Here is a 20,039-nt window from a genome sequence, read left to right as displayed (position 1 = left end):
ACTGAATAGAGTAGGGAAGAGCCCTGAGAACCCAGTGGACCGTGGGCAGACGACTAGGCCAGGAGTCCAGCTCATCCAGGTCACTGGAGGCCCAGCCCTCACGCAGCAGCTAGTGGTTCTCAGTTACACGGTGGACTCCTCTTGGTAAACCCCAAACTCCCCCCAATGCAAGTCCTTTGTAGGAAATCTCTGCTCAAAACACTTGGCAGTTTGCAGGGCTCTGCCGTGTGCCCACAGACAAGCTTTCATTGGAACCCCCCATTCAGAAGGGTTTTATGTCTAGCACATACATCATCCATGTTGTTTTAAGTCAGCCATGGTTTTTAATTGTTACTTTTGTTTTTAATGAAAAATGACCATTTAAGTTCATGGTCACTTGAGCTGGCTGTGGTTGCTGGGTTAACCCTAGAGCGTATGTTTTAATGCACAGTTTTTTATCAGTAGCACCATTGGCTTATGATATTCCGCTAACTAGACTGAAAGATGCATTTGTATGTATTGTGCTTTAACGATCCATGTTCCTGTCACTACAGCACATGTGTACACACCCATCCCCAGATCTGTTTATCCAATGACATATTTCCCACTAGAGAATAGAATATGGGATTGAATAGACCACGGGGCTGTCTTCCAATGTCATTCTCACATGGTTGGTTTGACCGAAAGGCTGCAGACACCAGCTTGTTCTTACTGTCAGCTCCAGCCTTTGGTGTTGATCCAGTGGCTTTATATTCAGCTTCTGAGCGTGGACACTCCAGCTTAGGTCTGGCCTTGCTCCCTGGCTTCCCAGTGAACGACTCCCATCTTCATAGCTTATTATTCCATCAAGTTTTCTTATCGGCAGAATATCAGTTTGAAGCCTGTCACTCAAGTGACATCATTGGATAACTGATGCAAACACAGTGGTAGATTTCAGTAGCAGCTGAGTGTTAAAGGAATGAAAATAGATCTTTTTTTTTTTTTAAATTTAAAAGATGTTTATTGCATTAGTCAACTCAGGCTGCCATAAGAAAATATTGTAGACTGGGTGCCTTAAAAAATAGGAATTTATTTCTCACACCTCTGGGAAGTCCGAGATCGGAGTGCCCGCAGATTCATTTCCCTGCCAAGGACTCTCCTAGACCGGCAGACAGCCACCTGCTCGCTGTGTCCTCACACAGAGCAGAGAGGGAGAACTCTGGTCTCTTTCCTTCTTAGAAGAACACTACTCTCATCATGGGGACCCCTGCTGTCAAAATCTTATTACCTAATTACCTACTGTCAAAATCTTATTACCTAATTACCCCACCTCCAAACACCATGTCAGTGGGCTTTAGGGCCTCAACCTATGAACTGAGGAGGGACGCAATAAAGTCCATAACATATATGTTTACTCGGGACATTTACAAAACGCCTCAAAGTACAAGCCTACTAGTCAAGTGTAAGCCTCCTTAAATTCCAACAAAATGGCTGTTTCATTGCCTTTTTTGCTCCCTGCTGAGAAAGAAGTCTTAAAAGGCCTATTTTTTTTTTTTTACTGTGAAGATATGTTTTTATCTTCTCTTTTGAGATATACAGGAATATAGCTTACTTTTAAGCAGTAGAGTAAGCAGTTGCTCACAAGATGGAAGTTGAGATCATCTGTCAGACCTTCTTTCTGCTTTAACAGTCCTGTTTGCCATTGTACCTGATGCCACATCTCATCACTCCTTTGGATTAAGACATCAGAGGCACCTGCTAATATATAAATATTTCCCAAGATAGGTACGAAGAATCATGATCAGCCTCTAAAATAGGAGCTAGGAAAGAAGGTTGGTACTAAAAGGAATATTTCCACTATGGTTCTAGTTCAGTTTTTATGTTATGCACTTAATAGCTGTAGTTTGGCCTCTCTATTTGCTTAGAGTTTGGCCCCTATCTCCCTATATTTCTCCTGTAATGTAAGGTATCTGGCTGGCTTTCTCAGGGTAGACCTCTTGGCTGTGTCTTAGTAGGGTTACCAGTATGCCCTAGAGTACTGACTCATGGTAATCAAACATAGTGATACTAACTTACAAAGTAGACCATTAATGTATTGATTTACAAAGGAAGCCATACTTGCTCTAGGGCCATGGTTGCCAAGAAACAAAGCTACCTTCCAACTGCTGTTGGCCAAGGATTTCAAAGGGCTGGAGTGGGTTTGGCACAGGTCTTGTGTCTATAGAGTAGAAAGACTAGAAGGGGAACTTGGGTCATGGACCCAAGAAATCTCAGGAAACTTGAACGGATCCAAGACAGCTTTTGAATTTTGGTGGGGCGAGCATATGTGTTGGGCTCAGAACCAGAAACTCTCCCACCTGGAAGATGCTCCCACCCCACTGGTCCTGTCCAGTTCCCAGGGCCTGTCAGCAGTGTACTTTGGTACACTGGACCCAAAGTCATCTTTAATATATTGGTCAGTGCTACCTCTAAGCTTTTTAGAGGTGGTCTATACTTATTTGAGGAGTTAACCTTAGCAGTAAAACTAAGAAAATAGAGTCACACTGGTCTTTACTGTGAGAGAGAACATTCTGTGCGGAAATATTTTGCATGAAATTTGCAATGACAAGATAAGGAGACCAACTCATAGTGTCTACATTCTTTGTGACATTAGAGAAATTCCAACCAAGTCTTCTCTCTGACTATCCCTGGCTATGCAATGGCAGCAGACAGGTGAATTCAGATGTAGAAGCTTCTGGAAAAGTTTTTTGAGCACCAAGACCATAGAAATTGGTATAGAAGTGATCTTGAGGGAGACCACCACCTCCCTGAAATAGAACATAGGTTGAGAAGCTAAGGAATGAAGTTTACTGTTTTGATAAGGAGGGACACCACCTCCAGAATCGTTTGGTGGCCCTTTCACAGGGAGAGACCTGATATAATTTCCAGTGTGATACTGTCCCAAAGGCCTTTGGGGGTTAGGAAAAATGAAATAACCTTTAGAGTCCTTTTTTTGTTTCAGATCCAGGCAACCATGCTGCAAAATGCACTGGACTAGCTATACAGCTGCTGCAATTCCCGGTTTGCTGCGTTCAGTGACCTGGGAGGGCCATGGTGACTTGCCTATAGTCACGTTGAACCTGTCCTTTTGGGGTGAATGAGGTGCTCCTTCACGGAGCTCCTCCCCTGAGTCACTTGGAGCGTGTCTGGAATCAGAGTGCTAAGTGAAGCCCCTGCCCATTGTTTGCCTCTGATTTCGTCACTGAATTCCAGCAGCACAGAAATGTAAGTTTCAGGACAGAGGACCTCTCAAAGGGGGTTAGTTCCAGTGGCTCCTGGTAATCATACCTACAACACACAGTATCAGCCCAGGTATTCCAGCTGCCTGATGTGTAAGTAACTGACAGCTCAACATTTCGAAAAAGAAAGTCTGCCACTTCTCGCAAGAGCTAAGCTTTCTGAACTTCTGGATTCGTTAGAAGCAGGGGTGTCGGGCTGCCCAGTGAGGTCCCAGGCTCTCTCAAGGGTAGGCCTGTCAGCTTCGGCAGTGATCTTCATCGTATGCTGGGTAATTGACCATGGCCAATGTTAATGTCCCTCCAAAATTAAGCACAAGGTAGATGGAGTCTGTCGCCTGGGTCTTCTTTTGTGGTAGGCTAGAATTAAACGTCTACTCCCATGATCAGAGCAGTTTGGGGAAAGCTGCTGTTGAGACAGCAGTGATCAGATTCTGAGGGAAAGCCATTATTAGGGTTAGGACCAGGTCTTCAGATTTCCTGATGAGCCAGAATTAACCATGGGATCAGCTGATAGACAGGCACTGGCTACTCACAGTTTTTCTAGCCAGAACGGGCTTCAGTTCAGCAGGTGAAGTAGAGTTAACCTCTGCCTTTCCTGCTTACCATGGGCTGTGTCTGCACTTCCCGGCAATAGAGAGGTGGCCCAGACTGACCGCTCGAGCACAGAGGTGCATGGAGGCAGACCTTCTCTCTGGAGGTGCACCTGCCCTGCCAACATAGTGAGAGGTGTACCTTCCCATGCCCTTGGTTCCTCTGGAATCAGAAGGCCAGCCTGGCAGGAAGGTGTGGGTAGGTAGACAACCGTACTGTGACATGACTGGAGGTCAGGTGACTTACAGCGGCTGCCAAGCTCACTCAGCAGAGCCAGTTCATCTTTTCAAGTTGTTCTGAGACCTTCACACAGCCCCAGCACGTAGCCCACTGCATGGCAGCTCCTGGTGAGAAGTCAGAATTTAGTTGCCTATCAGCTAACTGACTTCTCCTCTCTTCCACCTTGTTAAAGGCAGTACTGGGCAGTATCCATTCTTCTCATGGAAACCTGGAATTAGCAATTTTGATTCAGTACAAAGATGACTTAGGTTCCTAAATAAGACAGGTCTTGTACAGTGGTCAAGAAACCATAGAGGGCTTCCAGGTTACATGGACTGAACTCCCGCCCCATCTGGCAAGGTACCCAGCCACCCTTTCTGCTTCTCCAGAGAATCATGGGTAGTTACCAGGAATTTTAAAGTCCGAATTACAAATTTAGGCAGTTCCTCCAGATTCCATCAGGGTTTTTGAGTGGTCGGAGGAGAAAAAGCCTGAAAGGACAGGAAAGAACAGAGGCTCTGAAAGCTACAAAGTGTTACCTTGGTACTTCATTGTGGAGGGTGGCTTTTTTCTGAGTGCCAAATTCCCAAACACAGTCATTGGAATATAGCCACTGGACTTTCCATGTGCCGCAGCAATAAGTGTGCTCCTATAACATCTCGTAGCAATAAGTGTGCTCCTATAACATCTCGTTACGCCTGGTAGGAGGCAGGACAGATCCAAACAGAAGGTCAGCCAGGATTGCTGGTGCCAGAGGTTTAATTCTTCGAACTGGAACCAAGATGGTCAAGATAGTCTACCTGAACTGGCCAAAAATAGGAAGAGACAGAGGTGGGCTCAAGCCAAGTCTTTTGAGTAGGCCAAGGATCAAAGGTGAGGTTGGTGAGAACCCAACTAGAAAATGAAAATGAAGCCGGCAGGTTGGAAGCGAGGCAGAACTGGAACAGAACAGGACTCAGATGAAAGGCTTGGAAGCCAAGTGAAGAGGCCCTAGGCGTTGCTACAAACTGAACTGGAATGTCCCTTATGTTTATTTATTTTTATTTTTTTTATTTTTTTTTTATCTGCTCATCATGTGGTACATGGTGGTGTCAACCTGGTTTAGGAGACCCAAGGCAGATATCCAGTTAGGAATACGGAATTAATCAGGTTACCAACAACTCTCCAAAGAGCATCTCTCATTGTCCATCGACACTGGCGGCTTTTACCCATTCTGGGGTGCTGTTAGACTTCTGGTAGAGCTTCTTACAAATCCCAAACATGTAGATTGTTCATAATCTATTACATTTAAACTGAAATTATTTTTGCTGCCATAAAAAGGATACCTTGATTTATTGAAGAAACTCAAAATCATACTACAGACCATTACTTCTAGAAATGCTTCCAGGACCAGCTAATTTCGTACATGGTATGTAGATTCTTGCTAACTTCTGTGACGGTGACACTTTGTGATCTTGTGCCTAGATTTGGGGTTGGGTTGTGTCTGTCTGTCTTATTTAGGAACCTAAGTCATCTTTGTACCGAATCAAAATTGCTAAAACTTAATACCCATGCATTTACTTATTATTTAGTTTATATGCATCAAGCCTATACTATTGATTGATTCATTCATGCAATCAATACATATGGAGCGCCAACTCTGTACCAGCACTGTTCTAGGTATTGGTACTGTAAAGCTGATTAAGAGAGAGGTCCTTCCCTTCCGGTGCTCACTGTTGAGTGGGGATGAAAGAAGCCATCCCAGAGCACAATGTGAAATGTGGGCAAGAACAGGAGGTCATGGGGCCACATTGGAAGAGATTAGTTCCAGCTGAGTTAAGTATGAATAGACATAAGTTGGTTTAAAGTATTAGCTCAAAACTGACCTAACCCTATGAACTGTGAGATTATTTTTATACTCTATCTTTGTATTTTTTCCATAACTTTACTTAATTTCAAGCATGTAGACCAAACTACACTCAGGAAGTATGTTTTGGGTATCTAAGAGTCACCTGATAACTGCTAAAGATACCAATCACAGGCATAACTAAAGCACTTTAAGGGGAAATACATAGCTGTCCAATGAATTAGAACAGCAATTTTCAACTGGTGTGCTGCAAGAATTTTTAAAACATGCAATGCCAAACTATATAGACCTCTTTTCCTTCAATTGCCAAAAGGATGACAACAACCAACACAACAATAGTCACCCAGTGTGAATGAATCAAAATTATATCTATTCTTTTTGTCAGATCGGTAAAAACCAATATAGTTTTAGGTGTGCCACTGAATTTTAGTAATTAGTTTATTGTTAGTAATTTAGTATATTAATTTATTATGTGCTGTGATATGAAAATGGTTGAAAATCGCTGAATTAGAATATTATAAATGGCCTAATAGATTGTGTTCTGCTAAGACATCATGTTCTGCCCGAGGTGTTTGGGCTTGAGTTAAATTACCTCACGTCCCATTCACTGTAACTTTTACTTTGTATACAAGTTAACTATAATTAACTATTAGTTGGCCTGTTTTTAATAGGCTTGAAGTTTTACTGTATTTTAAATAATTATACTTAATGCTATTTGATGATTTTTTAGTGATTTACATTATGAAAAAAATTTAAAAACAGTAATTGTACAAAAAATTATTTTCTAAGGTAACTATAGAATAAGTAACCCATAACTAAGATCTAAAAACACACACAAATGAGATCTAAAAAGGTAAGTAAACTGGATCTTTAAATTATTACCAATTATGAGAAACTGCACCTAGAATTATGTTAGTATTTTAAAAATATGCTTTGATAAATCTCTCCTCGGTAACGCTCTGGGTTGAGTCATTGTTGGCATAAAGTTAAGGGTTTACCCTTCCTATTTGCAGACACCTAGGGACAAATCCAAGATGGTACTCAGACACATGAAACCAGCACTGAGGATACCTGGTGTCTTGTCCAATAAAAAAAAAAAAAATCCCTTCTTTATTTCTTTTCCAAACAGCGGACTGAGACTAGATTATGAAATTAATTTATGGGTCATAATCATTTTTTTAAATGGAAACACAACATAATCAATATGATGCAGTGCTATACAATAGAAAATAAAGCGCCTTACCAGTAGTAAGGACAGGAATATTTCATAAAACATTTTTTCCGTTTTACATAGACTTGTACACTGGTAACCATGTAAAGTGTATTTCTCATGGAGGGCTCCGGTCAAACGAGTTTGAAAGCCGCTGTCTTAAAAGATGCAGGATAAGTGGTAATTATGCTTCAAGAGAGGCTGGGCAGGTTGCGAAGTACTCACCCGGTTCAGAACAATAAAAAGTGGAGAAATTTGGTGAAGTGGTTGACCTGGAAGGAAGCCGTGGGTAAAATGCCCCTGGAATTTGAGGATTGGTGATGGCTACCACAACCCCTGAGGCTGCAACTACAAGCCTTAGTTGTATTTCAGGTATCACAGACGTTCTCCTCGCCTTCCGCCGAGTGGTGTGCAAGACAGAGCAGCCATAGTTGGTGCATAATTAATGCGGCTTGAATATCTTGGTAGGGTGGAGTCGGGGCGCATCAACCACTGTGCTCTCAGAGGCCTCGCCTCATTTTGTGCGGTTACTGCACGTGGTGTTTCTTGAAGTCAGTTCATTGGAAGCGTCCACCCTAAGTTTTTTGGCCACTGTATCAAGATAATCTGTCTGTTGTTGGGTTTTGTTTTGTTTTTTTTCCAAATCTTTATTGTTCGATGTAAAATATATTACAGATGGGTTTTGTTATCTATAGGTAAAAAGATGGCATTTCAAGGAAACTAGCAGGTTTCAAAAACAGTACAAGTGGTGTAACTTCTAGAGAGTTCTTTCTCTCGCTTAGGGATAGAGGCATGGTCCTGTGTTAATGAATGAATCAGTAATTGAATTGTGAGACATTTAGAACCTACCAGACCAGGAATATCTGGGGCACTTCAGGCTATGTAAATGTTGGTAAGTTCTAGCCATTGATGAAGACAAGTACCAAAGAGTGTGTACTTTTAGACTAGTACCACCATCTACAAAAGCCACATTCAAATGTCACTACTAAACATCATTGGCATAACCCAATGTATGTTTGTTGACTGTTGTGCTAGTGGAATTCACCTGACTGTTGAATGTTTCCCAAGGCCCAGATTCAGTTAACACAGGTTCATCAAAGTGAACTAGGTCTCCCCTCTCTTTAAAAGAATAGATGAGGAAGCTCTCTTCCCAACCTGGATCTTTAGAAGGGACAAGAATTGAGAACGAGGTACATTTGCTTTGCTCCAGGGGTAATCATGTTTAGAGAAGTAAACAGAACATGTTGAGGAAACCATGCAGCTCCACCGCATCATCATCCCACCACGTGGGCAATGTTGCATACAAGGAGGGGATCTAGTGAACGGATCACATGGAAGCTCGTCGTGTGCCCTCGAGGCGTGCACATTCAAACACATTGACCTGAAGCAGGTGCTATCTGTACATGCTCATGACACTTTTATCTATGATTAATAACAAGGGGACCCAGGATCCAAGGATAATAACTTATCAGGTCATAGGAAACAAATGAAATTGACAGACTGGAAGTAACCAGAATCAGAAGTCTATAAAGATACCTACAACATGACCTAGAGAACCATGTGAACAGATTGGATCCAGGCTGGAAAACAGATTGTTAGTTCCCTGTAACCTGTGAAAACAGGAAGAATTGAGGGACATCATGGCCCCAGAAACTCAGAATTCAGTTTCTGGGAAGGTCAATGTAGGTCAATTAATAAAAATAGTACCAATAAAGAGCTTTTAACCAAGGGCGGAGGCTGTTTACTCTGTTGTAATTTCATAATCTCTGTGTGTAGGTAGATAAGAGGTGTTCGTAGATCTTGAGTCTTGCACTTACACCTTCCCAAAGATACATAATGATTGTATTTATAAGGCATAATAAAAATAAAGAGATCTTAACTATTATTTTATAGAGGCATGTCAGTTGACATTAGTGCTGATACCAAGGAGAACATCTACACACACAGTCTTACTAAAGCAATCATTTATACAAGGTGATTTTTACCTGGTGTTGCCCACTCCAGGCACCAGAGTCCTGAAACTAATAGTTAGATGTCTATTTATAACAGTATCTGAAGGCGTAAGAATTACATATTTTTTATAGTTTTTCTTAGTATAATTTTATTATATAATTATGTAAAGTAGGGATCTGGAAAAAAAAAAGTTCTGGTTCTTCTTCACTAATGAACTAGAAGATCTCTTTAGCTCATTGTAGTTAAACTAGTAATCTTCATTCTGATCTGAATTTACCTCCTTTTCCAGTTCTTCTGACCTCCTTACATTCATCACGTTCTTTTCCAACCTGAGATGTTTACCTTGACTTACACTTTATTCTTGGTCTTCAACTGTATTTGTAAGGTGGTTCTGAAAAATGCGCCCCACCAAACCCTTCGTCTGCTCATCTCCACAGGCCCCCTTTCCTTCCCTAACCTAGGCATTCGGTTGTCTTCATGGTCAGCATTCTGTCCGATTGTGTTCAGCCACATTCTACAACAAATGCAGTGATGGAAGGGGGCCTCATGCTGTCTGTCTGTGAGGAAGCCTGCTTTTCTGGTTGTGAAAGCTGAATGTGGTTCTCTCGCTGGGCAGAACTGTGGATGCTGTCACCCTCCTGAGAGGCACTACTGTGTGCCCCCGGCAGCAGCCTAAGAGTTTCGTAATTAAGCATTTAAAGTCAGTGGTCACATGGGCTCCATCGACAAGCACTGTAGTTAATCTTTACAACCCCAAGAGATAGATTGCTGACATGCAGAGATGAAGGAATTAACCAGACTACAATGCGAGAAGCAGAACACAAGTCATCTGATTTAAATCCTAGACTGTGTCATTTAGAATGGATCAAATCACTGCACAGCACAAGATCATTGGCATTGGAGACTTGCCATTTAAATTTGGCCTTGGCCTTATGGCCTACTTTATTTTTATAATAACAAATTTCTCTGGTTCCTGTTGTTTTATTTGGTTAGTTTCTGATTGGTCACATTACATACAATAATTGTCACTTGTCTAATTAGTAGTATAAATGATTCTAATGAATGAAAGCAGAAACAAGTAATACTAATGCAATCAATAATTACACAGATCTTTTCAGACTTTGTTAATTTTGAATAATGCATATAATTATCATGCACAGAATTTTTAGAAAAACCAAAGGCCGTAAATTAAAACATTCATTTTTGTTCACCACTACATATTGGTCCCGAGAGTAATAGGGAAGCCAGCTTTAATTCATTGCATATTAAGGGATTTTCTTGTTTTAGTTTTACATATATTTTTCTCGTCAGAAATGAATTTTGAATTATCAGATGCTTCTTGTCAAAATGATCATACACTTTTAAAAAATGTAGCCTATTAAAGTGATACAGCAATAGGTTTTCTAATATTTGTCCTTCCCTGTATTCATGAAGCAACTCTGATTTAATCATGGTTAAACAACTTCAATATAGTATAGAGGTAATGAGCACATGTTCTAGAAACCGCCTGCCTGGGTTCCAGTCTAGGCTCTGCCATTTCTATTTGTTGTGAACACAGACAAGAAATATAGCTTCTATCATACCCACGTGTTTCTTCTGCAAATTGGAAAAATAACAATACTTCTGTAAGAGTTGTGTGAGAATCATGTGAGATATTCATGAAAACAGCAGCGTATGGCACATAGCATGTAGAAAATGTCAATCAGTATCGTTATTTCCGTTAGTAGAATGCTGATTCTGCTAATAATGTAGGCCTGATTCTTGCAAGATATTTCCAAGTGAGGCTGGCTTGTAGTCTTTTTGGAGGCTATTTTTGTCAATTAATTTTTATAGCTTTTTGGTATCAGGGTTATGTTAGTTTTGCCAGGTGACTGGAAAGTTTTCTATTTTCTTCCATGTTCCAGGAGACTGAACAACAGTTATATTTCTGTTTAATTAAGGAATGAAATTTTTTCTGTAAACTATCATGGTCTTCAAGTTTCCCTGGATAGAGTTCTGTAACAACTTTTTCATTTTTTTCATGGCTTTCATCTTTCCAAATTTTCCACTTAAAATTAGTTTTAATCATTTGTACTTTTCTAAAATAACATTTTTACCATATAGTAATACATTTAAATTTATTATAGTAGAGTTGTACATAACATTTTCTTAAATATTTTAAGTTTCCTTAAAATCTGTTACTTTATTCCTAATAGGTTATAAAATTGATACTTGCTATTCTTTACCCTTGTTCAGAACTAGTAGCAATTTCATTATCAGGATTAACATGGACAAGTTATAGAAATGTATCAATTTTTAAAAGGTGTCGCAATAGTTTGCTCTCTGATTTATCAATTTCTATTTTTATGAGTCCCTCCTTATTTCTTTTATTTATTTTTAAATTATTTTTTTCCTATTTTAATGCTTAGTTAATTTATTTCCCTTCCTTTTAAATGTTAAGTCAAAGCATTTTATGCTAAGCAACTATGAATTTTTTTAAAATTATTTTTATTAATTTGTTTTTGTTACAGATGTTTCTCCTTTATCCCCCATTGACACCCCCCTCTTCATCCAAACTATGAATTTTCCTCTAAGTACAGTTTGATCCCATTCTATATTTTTTATAAATCTATTAATGTTCTTTTCAGACATTTATACTTTTAACTTCTTTACATCAATAATTATTCAAAAAGAATGCTTTTAATTTTTAAGTATTTATATTTTTCATATCTGTCAAAAATCAATTTCTAGTTTTATTACACAGAGCTCAGAGAATGTGGTCTGTAGTTTTTTGTTTGTTTGTTTGCTTTGCTTTTTTCCTTTTCCTCTAATTGTTTGATCATTGCAGCAAGAAACCTGGAAAAAATTGGGAGTTAAACATAGACAGGAGTTAAACATAAACACCAAATTGGGCATGAAATAGCAGATAAACTATTACCATCTTTTATCTGTTTACTAATGATAGAATCAGCTTAAGTAATTTAATGCTCAATCTGGATTACAGTTAGTCTCAGTTAACTCAATATGCCTACTTTTATCAACTGTTAGGGATTTTAGAGTTGGATTTATTTATTTTTGTTTGTTTTTCTTTTATGTGGGGAGTTCATTTTTTTGTTTTCTAATATGAAAGTATTCATGTTATTACTCATTTATGTAATATAATTATTTATTGATTAGCTTTTGTTTGCTATAGTTGGATTTACTTTCAATATTTAATTTTCTTATATACCTAAATTCCACTTTTAAGAATATTATGTTTTGTTTGTATCATTGTTATTTTTGCAGAACATGGTTGGACAGTGGGCCCTACCAGAAGAAATGGTTGATAATTTACCACCTTCCAACAATTGCATATTGGGCCATGTGATTCACAGACTAATTGAAAAATCTCTTCCCCTTCAAGTTGAAAAATCAGTACCTGAATTACCTTCATTTGCAATTAAAGGCTGCTTGTTGGGGAAAACACTAAGTGGAAAAACTACTGCCTTAAAGTCTCTACAAAAAGGTAGACTTTCTTTCCTTTTATGTTTATATTTATGGGATTCTATTAACATGGACTGCAGCTGCAACAGGGCTGTGTCTGCACATGAGGGTCTGCTAATACATTAGCAAAATATGGCATCGAGAATTCTATAATAGAATGATCAAATAATGTGCTTCCAAGGCAGACAGGAATATAGAGTCATAAACTGTGGCTGTCCCAGGTACGCTTGGTTATATGGAAATACTGGATGATGGTGATGCATGGTATAAAGAGAAATAACAAGTCAAACTTTTCCTTATAGATTTTACTTACTTTACCAATAGATGAAGTAGGATATTATTAATTTGTTACACAAAAAAGAGAAGTCCACTTAAAATTGCAAATATTTTTATTCTTTGTTTTCACTCTGTCTTTAATGAGCCTTTGGTTTTTCCTGTAGACTCTCTTTCAGTTAGAGGTAAAACCACAGGTTTCCATCTCTTCAGTCAGTTTTTATTCATTCATTCATTCATTTACAATATCATTACTGTTTTCATGGAAAAGCTCAAAATTTGCACTGAGGCCTGACCATCTTGTACCATTCCAAGGCAGAGAAGGGTAGATCATAACTGAGATATTGAAAAGACCTCCTTAAAAAGCAAGTTGACGAAAATCACAACAAGATACCATCTCACATCCACTAGAATAGGTGTAATTTTTTTTTTTTTTAATGTAAGATGATGTGTTGGGGAGGATGTAGAGATACTGGAATACATTGCTGGTGAGAATGTAAAATGGTACAGCCATTATGGCAAGGTGGTTTCTTAGTAAGTTAAACAAATAATTACTATACAACCCCAGAAATTCCACTACTGGTTATATACAGAACTGGATTGAAAACAGGTGTTCAAAAAAGAAAAAACAACCTTGTATAGGAATATTCATAGCAGCACTGTTAAAAATAGCCAAAAGTTGGACCTCATCCAAATGTCCATCACCTAGTGAGTGGATAACAAGATATGGTATATCCAAACAATGGAATATTATTTATCCATAAAAAGAGTGAAGTGCTAATACATGTTACAACATGAGTGGACCTTGAAAACATGATACAAGTGAGACACAAAAGGCCCCATATTACATGATTCCACTGATATGAAATATCCAGAATAGGCAAATTCATAGAGACAAAAAACAAATTAGTTGTTGCCAGGGACAGGGATGGGGTAATAGGAATGGACTGCCTAATTGGTTCAGGGTCTTCTTTTGGGATGATGAAAATTTTCTGGAACAAGCCAGTGGTGATGACCAGACAACATTGTGAATAGCCTAAATGTCACTGAAGCGTTGTCTTGTAGAATGGATAAAATGGTTAACTTTATGTTCTGTGGATTTTAACACAACAAGAAAAAGACGGCTTGACCCAGAAAACAGTTCTGGGGGCCCTACAGACGGCTGAGAAGGGGAAGCCAGTGCAGACGGACAACGATGTCAGTTTCCTAAACAAAAGCTATCAGTAAAACTGCCTTTCATACTTTAGACTTTCCTATTCAGATACTTTCTATCGACACCCTTCTCCAAGAAGCTATCCAAGCATTTAAGGACAAAGAAACAGTCAGTGAGGCCCTTCCAGTTCAGCCTGAAGCCGAAGACAAGGCCACGTCAGCCCCGCACAGTAACGAGAGCCAGGCAAGTGGGACCATGCTCCCCTTTTTCTGTGCCCAGAATAGGAGGTGAAGCCAGATGCAATCAGAGGTCTCCTAGACCAGAGATTGCGAACTTTTCTGTAATGGTCCCAAGAGTAAATACTTTAGGTTTTGTGGGCCATGAGACAAAATCAAGGATATTGTGGGGTATTTATAGAACATGAGAGAACCCCCTCCCACCATTTTCTCGAACATGAGAGAAACACCCCCCCACCAGTTTCTCTGGGTGGGCCAAGAAGGGTGGTGGGCTGGCTTTGTGCCAAGTCACCTTCTGCTGGAGACATTCACCTCAGGAAAGAGCCACTGATGAAGGGGTGGAGGGGTGGAGGGGTTGAACTTCAAAGGGGTGGAGGGGAGGAAGCTATGAAGTAGTGTGGGGGTGTTCACCAAGTCACCAGCTCCCGAAGTGAAATTCTACAGTCCCCATCATGTGGTTGGAGCCCAAGGCCAGCCCTGGGCAGTGGCCAAGGCAGTGCTGGGGCTGAGCAGGGACAGGGGTGGAGGGGGACACCCAGCTTAGTCCCCAGACTCACCATAGTGTCTCATGGAGTTTTATACATCCAGGGACTATATGAAAACAATTGGCTCCCCCAATTTGGTCCATGGGCCATAGTTGGCAGAACTCTGATCTAAACTCATAGATCTCAATGTGGGGAGGTGGGGGGGGGGGGTGGAAGGGAGGTCTCTGCATTGCTTACCAGCATCACCTTCCCATCTGTACTGCATCTAGCTACATTACTGAATGAAGATTCTAGTGCAGGAAATAGGAGATTGTGGCCCCACCTTGAGAAACAATGTGGTCCAGCACCCTCATTTTAACAGGAGACAGTAGAAGCCCTAGGCATGACTTGGTTTTATTGGGGTCAGAGGCTTGTTCATGTCTAGGCTGTGACTGGGATCCCAGGTTCTAAATCCAGCACTTTCCCTACCGTATGCTGTCTCTGCAGTGGAATAAATAGGCAGAGCATCTAACCCAGATCATTTGCATGAGCTGCAAAATGAGTATCATTTAGCCATGAATTCTGAAAGTAACTGGAAGCTTCTTCACTGTGGGCTGCTTTGTCTTCCACGTGTGGTACTCTTCAAATTCCACCCTTTAGGGTGCTAGACAATGCTCATCTTTTCCTTATTTTCCTATTCTAGCTATCACTGTTACTTCTAGGACAATTCTTTCTAAGATGGTTTTCCATAAACTCGACCTCTTTCTCGGCTTCCATTGAGTTTTCAAAATGATTGTTCCTGTATTTTACATAGTAAGTGAAAGCCAATTGAAAGACAGATTCTACCCACAGGTTACTGTGCATTTCCATTAGTACTATTATCATCATATTTTGTTTCTTTCTGGATATTATTCAATTCCTCTCAACATCATTTATGTTTTTTATTTTAAAAGTCTATTTTTTTCCAAACCTTACTTATAAAAATAAAATTAAGAATGCTATTAAAATGTGTGTGTGTGTGTGTGTGTGTGTTTTCTCCCCAAAGGGTCTGCAAAATAAAAGTTCAGCTGATCTAGTTTCAGAGGAAGCATTACCAGAAACAGAAGATAAATCTATACTTAGTAAGTAAGACGTCAAAACAAACCATCCATCATTTACATTAGAGGGACGGACATTAAGAGCACATGTAAGTGAGCACAAACGTGCTTCAGGGAAAGAAATGGGAGCCGGGAGTCCCGCATCATCGTCTACATGGCCATTTGACAGACACAGCAAGATAAGCGCAGAAGTCCCTAACTTTTGTCTACAGTGGGGATAAGAGACAAAAATGACAAGGAATCTTTTCACACTCAAATACTTGCTCATTTTTGTTGTGATTGTAAAGACCACCAGGATACATTATCCTCCTTCCTGGCTTTGCAGGAAGACAGGATTTCATTGGTTTTTTTTCACATATGCAGGTCTGGGTGAGTGAGTACTACTGGGCTCTCTCTGCTTGCGACTGCTTTATTCATGGTGTTGAGGGCGGCTGCGGGGTCTGGTCTCTTCAACCCCCCTGAAGAGTGCTTGGATAGTGCTCAGTTTATTCCTAACCTTGGGCAAGGCACAAAGAACCAAGCTTCCCAAACCTAATGAAAAGTTACCTCCCTGGTGATCTGGGTTTCAGTCCTTCAGATCCTTTGTAGAACCATTGATAGAAAAAAAATTTAAGTCTTAAGTATACTATTTGTGCTAGCAAAGGCTCTGCCATATTCAGTAGTTACTTCATATTTATAAAATTCAGATTATTCTGTATCATCACCATTGTCTCTGTCACCATTATCACCATTACCTCCATCACCACAGTCTCCATCATCATTACCTCCATCACCATGGTCTCCATCACCATTACCTCCACCACCATGGTCTCCATCATCATTACCTCCATCACCATGGTCTCCATCACCATTACCTCCACCACCATTATCACCACCACCATTAGACAATGCATAAATTCCCTATGAGCATGGAAGTCCCCTAGAGCAATCAAGTTTTCCATCTTTTCAAAGGAGATCATCTGTACCTTATTTTAGTTACTTGTTTCTTCCAGATATTTTCATTGATTTTTAATCTAAGTACTAAATAACATGTTTTATTTTAAAAGTACAGTAATTATAAACAGGCTCTGAAAACTTTGTATTTTTCAATAGAATTTAACCAAAAAACCCCTCTTGCTTCTAGAGTTTTCTACTTCTAGACTTGTTACTTATAACTAGATAATTCAGGGAAATAAAAATGTGAAGAATTAACCTTTTAACATTTTCTGAGAAACTTTGCTTGTTTTCTGAAAAGAAAACCCCAACAGTATTAAAGTATTTCTAATGATTTTGTTATGAGTGAGCCATTCTTAGAGAAGGAGGTGGAAAACACCAAGCCCCACAGTGACCAGGATCTTAATGTTATGGAATGAGGGTGACAGCCACGCTGTGGTGATTCTATTACTTCCTTCCTCTGAGTATCGGGCATAGCTGGATCCAATGACCCAACTCTCCACAACCGTAGACAGATATTACCATGGTTGTTAGCTGTAAATACTAGAGTTTGTTCTTACCACTTTTCCTGTTGCTAGGTACTGATACCAATAAAACACCAAAAGCTGACGAAGTCAAACCAAGTGATAGTTTCTCTAAAGTAAGTGCTATAATCTAACGTTGGCTACTAGCATCGTGCAATGTGTCACGATTCCTTGCTCTTGGGTGTGTCTTCAAGTGGGATGGAACAGCAGTGTGCTGCTCTTTGGTTTGAAGTTAATCTCATGACAAATATTAGCTCAATCTGAGTTTACTTGATATTCCTTATATTCTTTATCTCTAAAGCAGTGGAAATTAATAATCCGTTTTGCCAAGTGATAAAGTAAACACCATTTTTTTAGACTAATGCCAAATTTATATTTATGTTTTTCTTTACTACTTAATTTTTGATTTTTATTTTCTTTCAGTCTTTCTTTACCTTTAAGGAATTTTCCCAGAATTAATCCTTAGCTTTATTGGTGACTCAACAAAATATTTTATTAATCTCTGAAAAAATGTTTACAACAATCTACTCACTATTGTTTTAATGGAAACTAGTATTTCCACATATAGTATTGCTTTACTGTGCATGGAAATATTTTTTGTCCTCAAAGAGAATGACCAGATTAATCAAGTGGAATCTCATTTACTTTATTTTTATTACATTTGATTACTTTCATTATGCATTTCATAATGGAAAACAATGTTATAATTTTTATTTCAAAAATTATTGAGAGAGAAAAAGTTTTGGAAGACTATATAACAAATTGTAACCATGATAACCAAATAGGGCTTAGAGAAATTGATAATGGAGACCTTATAATTTTTACTCTATGTATTTGAAATATAAATTATCAGGAAGGCAAATTGTATTTTTTATATTTACATTTATGGAGTTACAGGTCCCCCAAATTCCATATTCAGTTCAAAGAGCATTCTTTGTTTCATACACTGCTGTAATGCTTTGGGATATATCGCTGAACAAAAAAATGAGAGAGTTCCTGGACCTTATGGAGTTTACATTTTAATAGAGGAAGATCGAAATAAACCACAGAAACATAAATAATTACATTATATGATTTAGTAGCCGGTGATGAAGCCAAGAGAAAAGAAGAACTGGCGTAGAGTAGACTGAGGGGGTCAGGGACACAGACCGGGGGAGAAAGGGTCAGCTGCTGTCTCACGTGGGACGGGCCTCCTCGAGGCAGGGAGACTTTCGCAGATTGAAAGGAGGTCGAGTCAGCCTGGATCAGGGGAGGCACCCAGGCCGCAGGAACAGCTGGATGACAGCCGCACGGCTCGGACAGGAGGAGAGTCAGGTCAGCCAGGCCTCCTGGCAATGACTGGGGGAGTCTTTTGGGGGTTTGAGTAGAGATGCAATTTCACGGAACTTAGAAAATGCTCATTCTGGTGGCTGAGACAAGAATAGGCATGAGGAAAGTTCCTGTTGACATAGCAGTAGCTTTGTTGGACTAGCCCTCCTACAGATAGCATTTTAAGGCTGGGAAAAATAGGAAAGCTTCTTATTTGAGGGTCACCAGCAGATGGACAGAGCAAAGCAGCAAACGCCAGGCAGCACAGTGTGGAACGGGCCGCCGAGTGGAGAGTCACTAGATGAAGCCGAGCTTCCGCAGGGTCTCCCAGGGGCATGCCCGGCTGCGTGCCTCGAGTTGCTAGAACCCAAGCAGAGAGCCTCATTCTTTCCGATTCCAAGTATTGGGGGATGAAGGTTGGGAAGCTGAGAAGGAAAGGCGAACATCTCAGAAGGGAGGGAGCCGCAGAGGAGGAGCCTCAAAATCTGCACACGTTTCTTAAATGCGTGGCTGACTCCAGAATTGTCACGGTTGATTGGTGTCTTCACCAGAGAACATGATTGTTTAATGGTGTTTTCTCTAAATATTTGGAATCTTTCTTTTAAATTAGCTGTAGTCTACCATTCATTGTTTATTTTCACAGCTCACTGTCCGTGCTCAACTTGGTGCAAAATCAGAAAAATTGCTGAAGAAAGGAAAGAGTGTCCCTGACATATTGCTAGTTAGCATCATGGTAAATGCTATTAAGTACGTATTATTTCTTTGTATGTATTTAAATATTCTCTCTCATAAAGAGATATATAAAAATAATATAGAAACATTTTTATTTTTAACATATAATGAATATTGCTTGTCTACATAAAAATACATACAGCAAGATCCAGATATATTTTGTGATTTACATGCTTGTATTTCACTTCCCCCTTTACCAACCGTGATTTCATTCACCCAGATGCGAATTTGGGTCTCTATTCTGCGTGAGAACTTCAAGGAGAAATCAGGTACCACTTGGAAAGCCAAGAGACAGATGATGGCGGGGAGAGACCCTCGCTGGGCTCACGGGCCAATGTGCTTCCTGGTTTTGTGTTTCAAGAGGAGGGGTGAACCCAGGGATGCAAAGGTTGGGCAGTGATGGGTGGACAGGCAGTGAGAAAGGAGAGCTGTACAGGCAAGAAGAAATCGTGTGCATAGCACAGGGGTGGCACGTGATGGGGATGAAGAAAAGTCTAAATGGCTACAGTTCTGTGATCTTCCTCCTTTGTAAGGATGAAGGGTTCTCCTCAGCCCTCCTTTGTAATACAGAAAAAGGACTAATTAAAAGAAGCCATGGACTCTCAGCTGATCCATGTAATACAGCGGTGAGGCTTAGCAGGATGACAAGGAATAAGCAGGCTGTGCAGGAGGTTGGAGAGCTGAGGTGGGTGAGGAGGTCGGACTGGGGTAGCTGAGCCGTGTTGGAAACGGTGAGACCCAGAGAGGCGAGGGGAGGTTTTAAGGAAGTTGCTCTGCATGCAGAAGGGGCTCCCCTTTCAGT

The 20,039-nt window shown here is 40.0% G+C and overlaps 1 protein-coding gene across 1 annotated transcript in view; it reads left to right on the top strand.

Annotated features, from left to right (window-relative positions):
- SPEF2 (sperm flagellar 2) overlaps window positions 1-20,039 on the top strand; it is a 158,002-nt gene that overhangs the window by 53,890 nt on the left and 84,073 nt on the right. The window contains exons 11-15 of the mRNA XM_036280192.1: window positions 12,320-12,539; window positions 14,038-14,186; window positions 15,689-15,764; window positions 17,252-17,313; window positions 19,149-19,252. Of these exons, the coding sequence (XP_036136085.1) occupies window positions 12,320-12,539; window positions 14,038-14,186; window positions 15,689-15,764; window positions 17,252-17,313; window positions 19,149-19,252 (611 nt within the window). The remainder of the gene's footprint in view (window positions 1-12,319; window positions 12,540-14,037; window positions 14,187-15,688; window positions 15,765-17,251; window positions 17,314-19,148; window positions 19,253-20,039) is intronic.

Source organism: Molossus molossus, unplaced genomic scaffold (genome assembly GCF_014108415.1).
Source record: "Molossus molossus isolate mMolMol1 unplaced genomic scaffold, mMolMol1.p scaffold_m16_p_3, whole genome shotgun sequence".
Classification (NCBI taxonomy): domain Eukaryota; kingdom Metazoa; phylum Chordata; class Mammalia; order Chiroptera; family Molossidae; genus Molossus; species Molossus molossus.
This window is presented reverse-complemented; position numbering and strand designations above follow the sequence as displayed.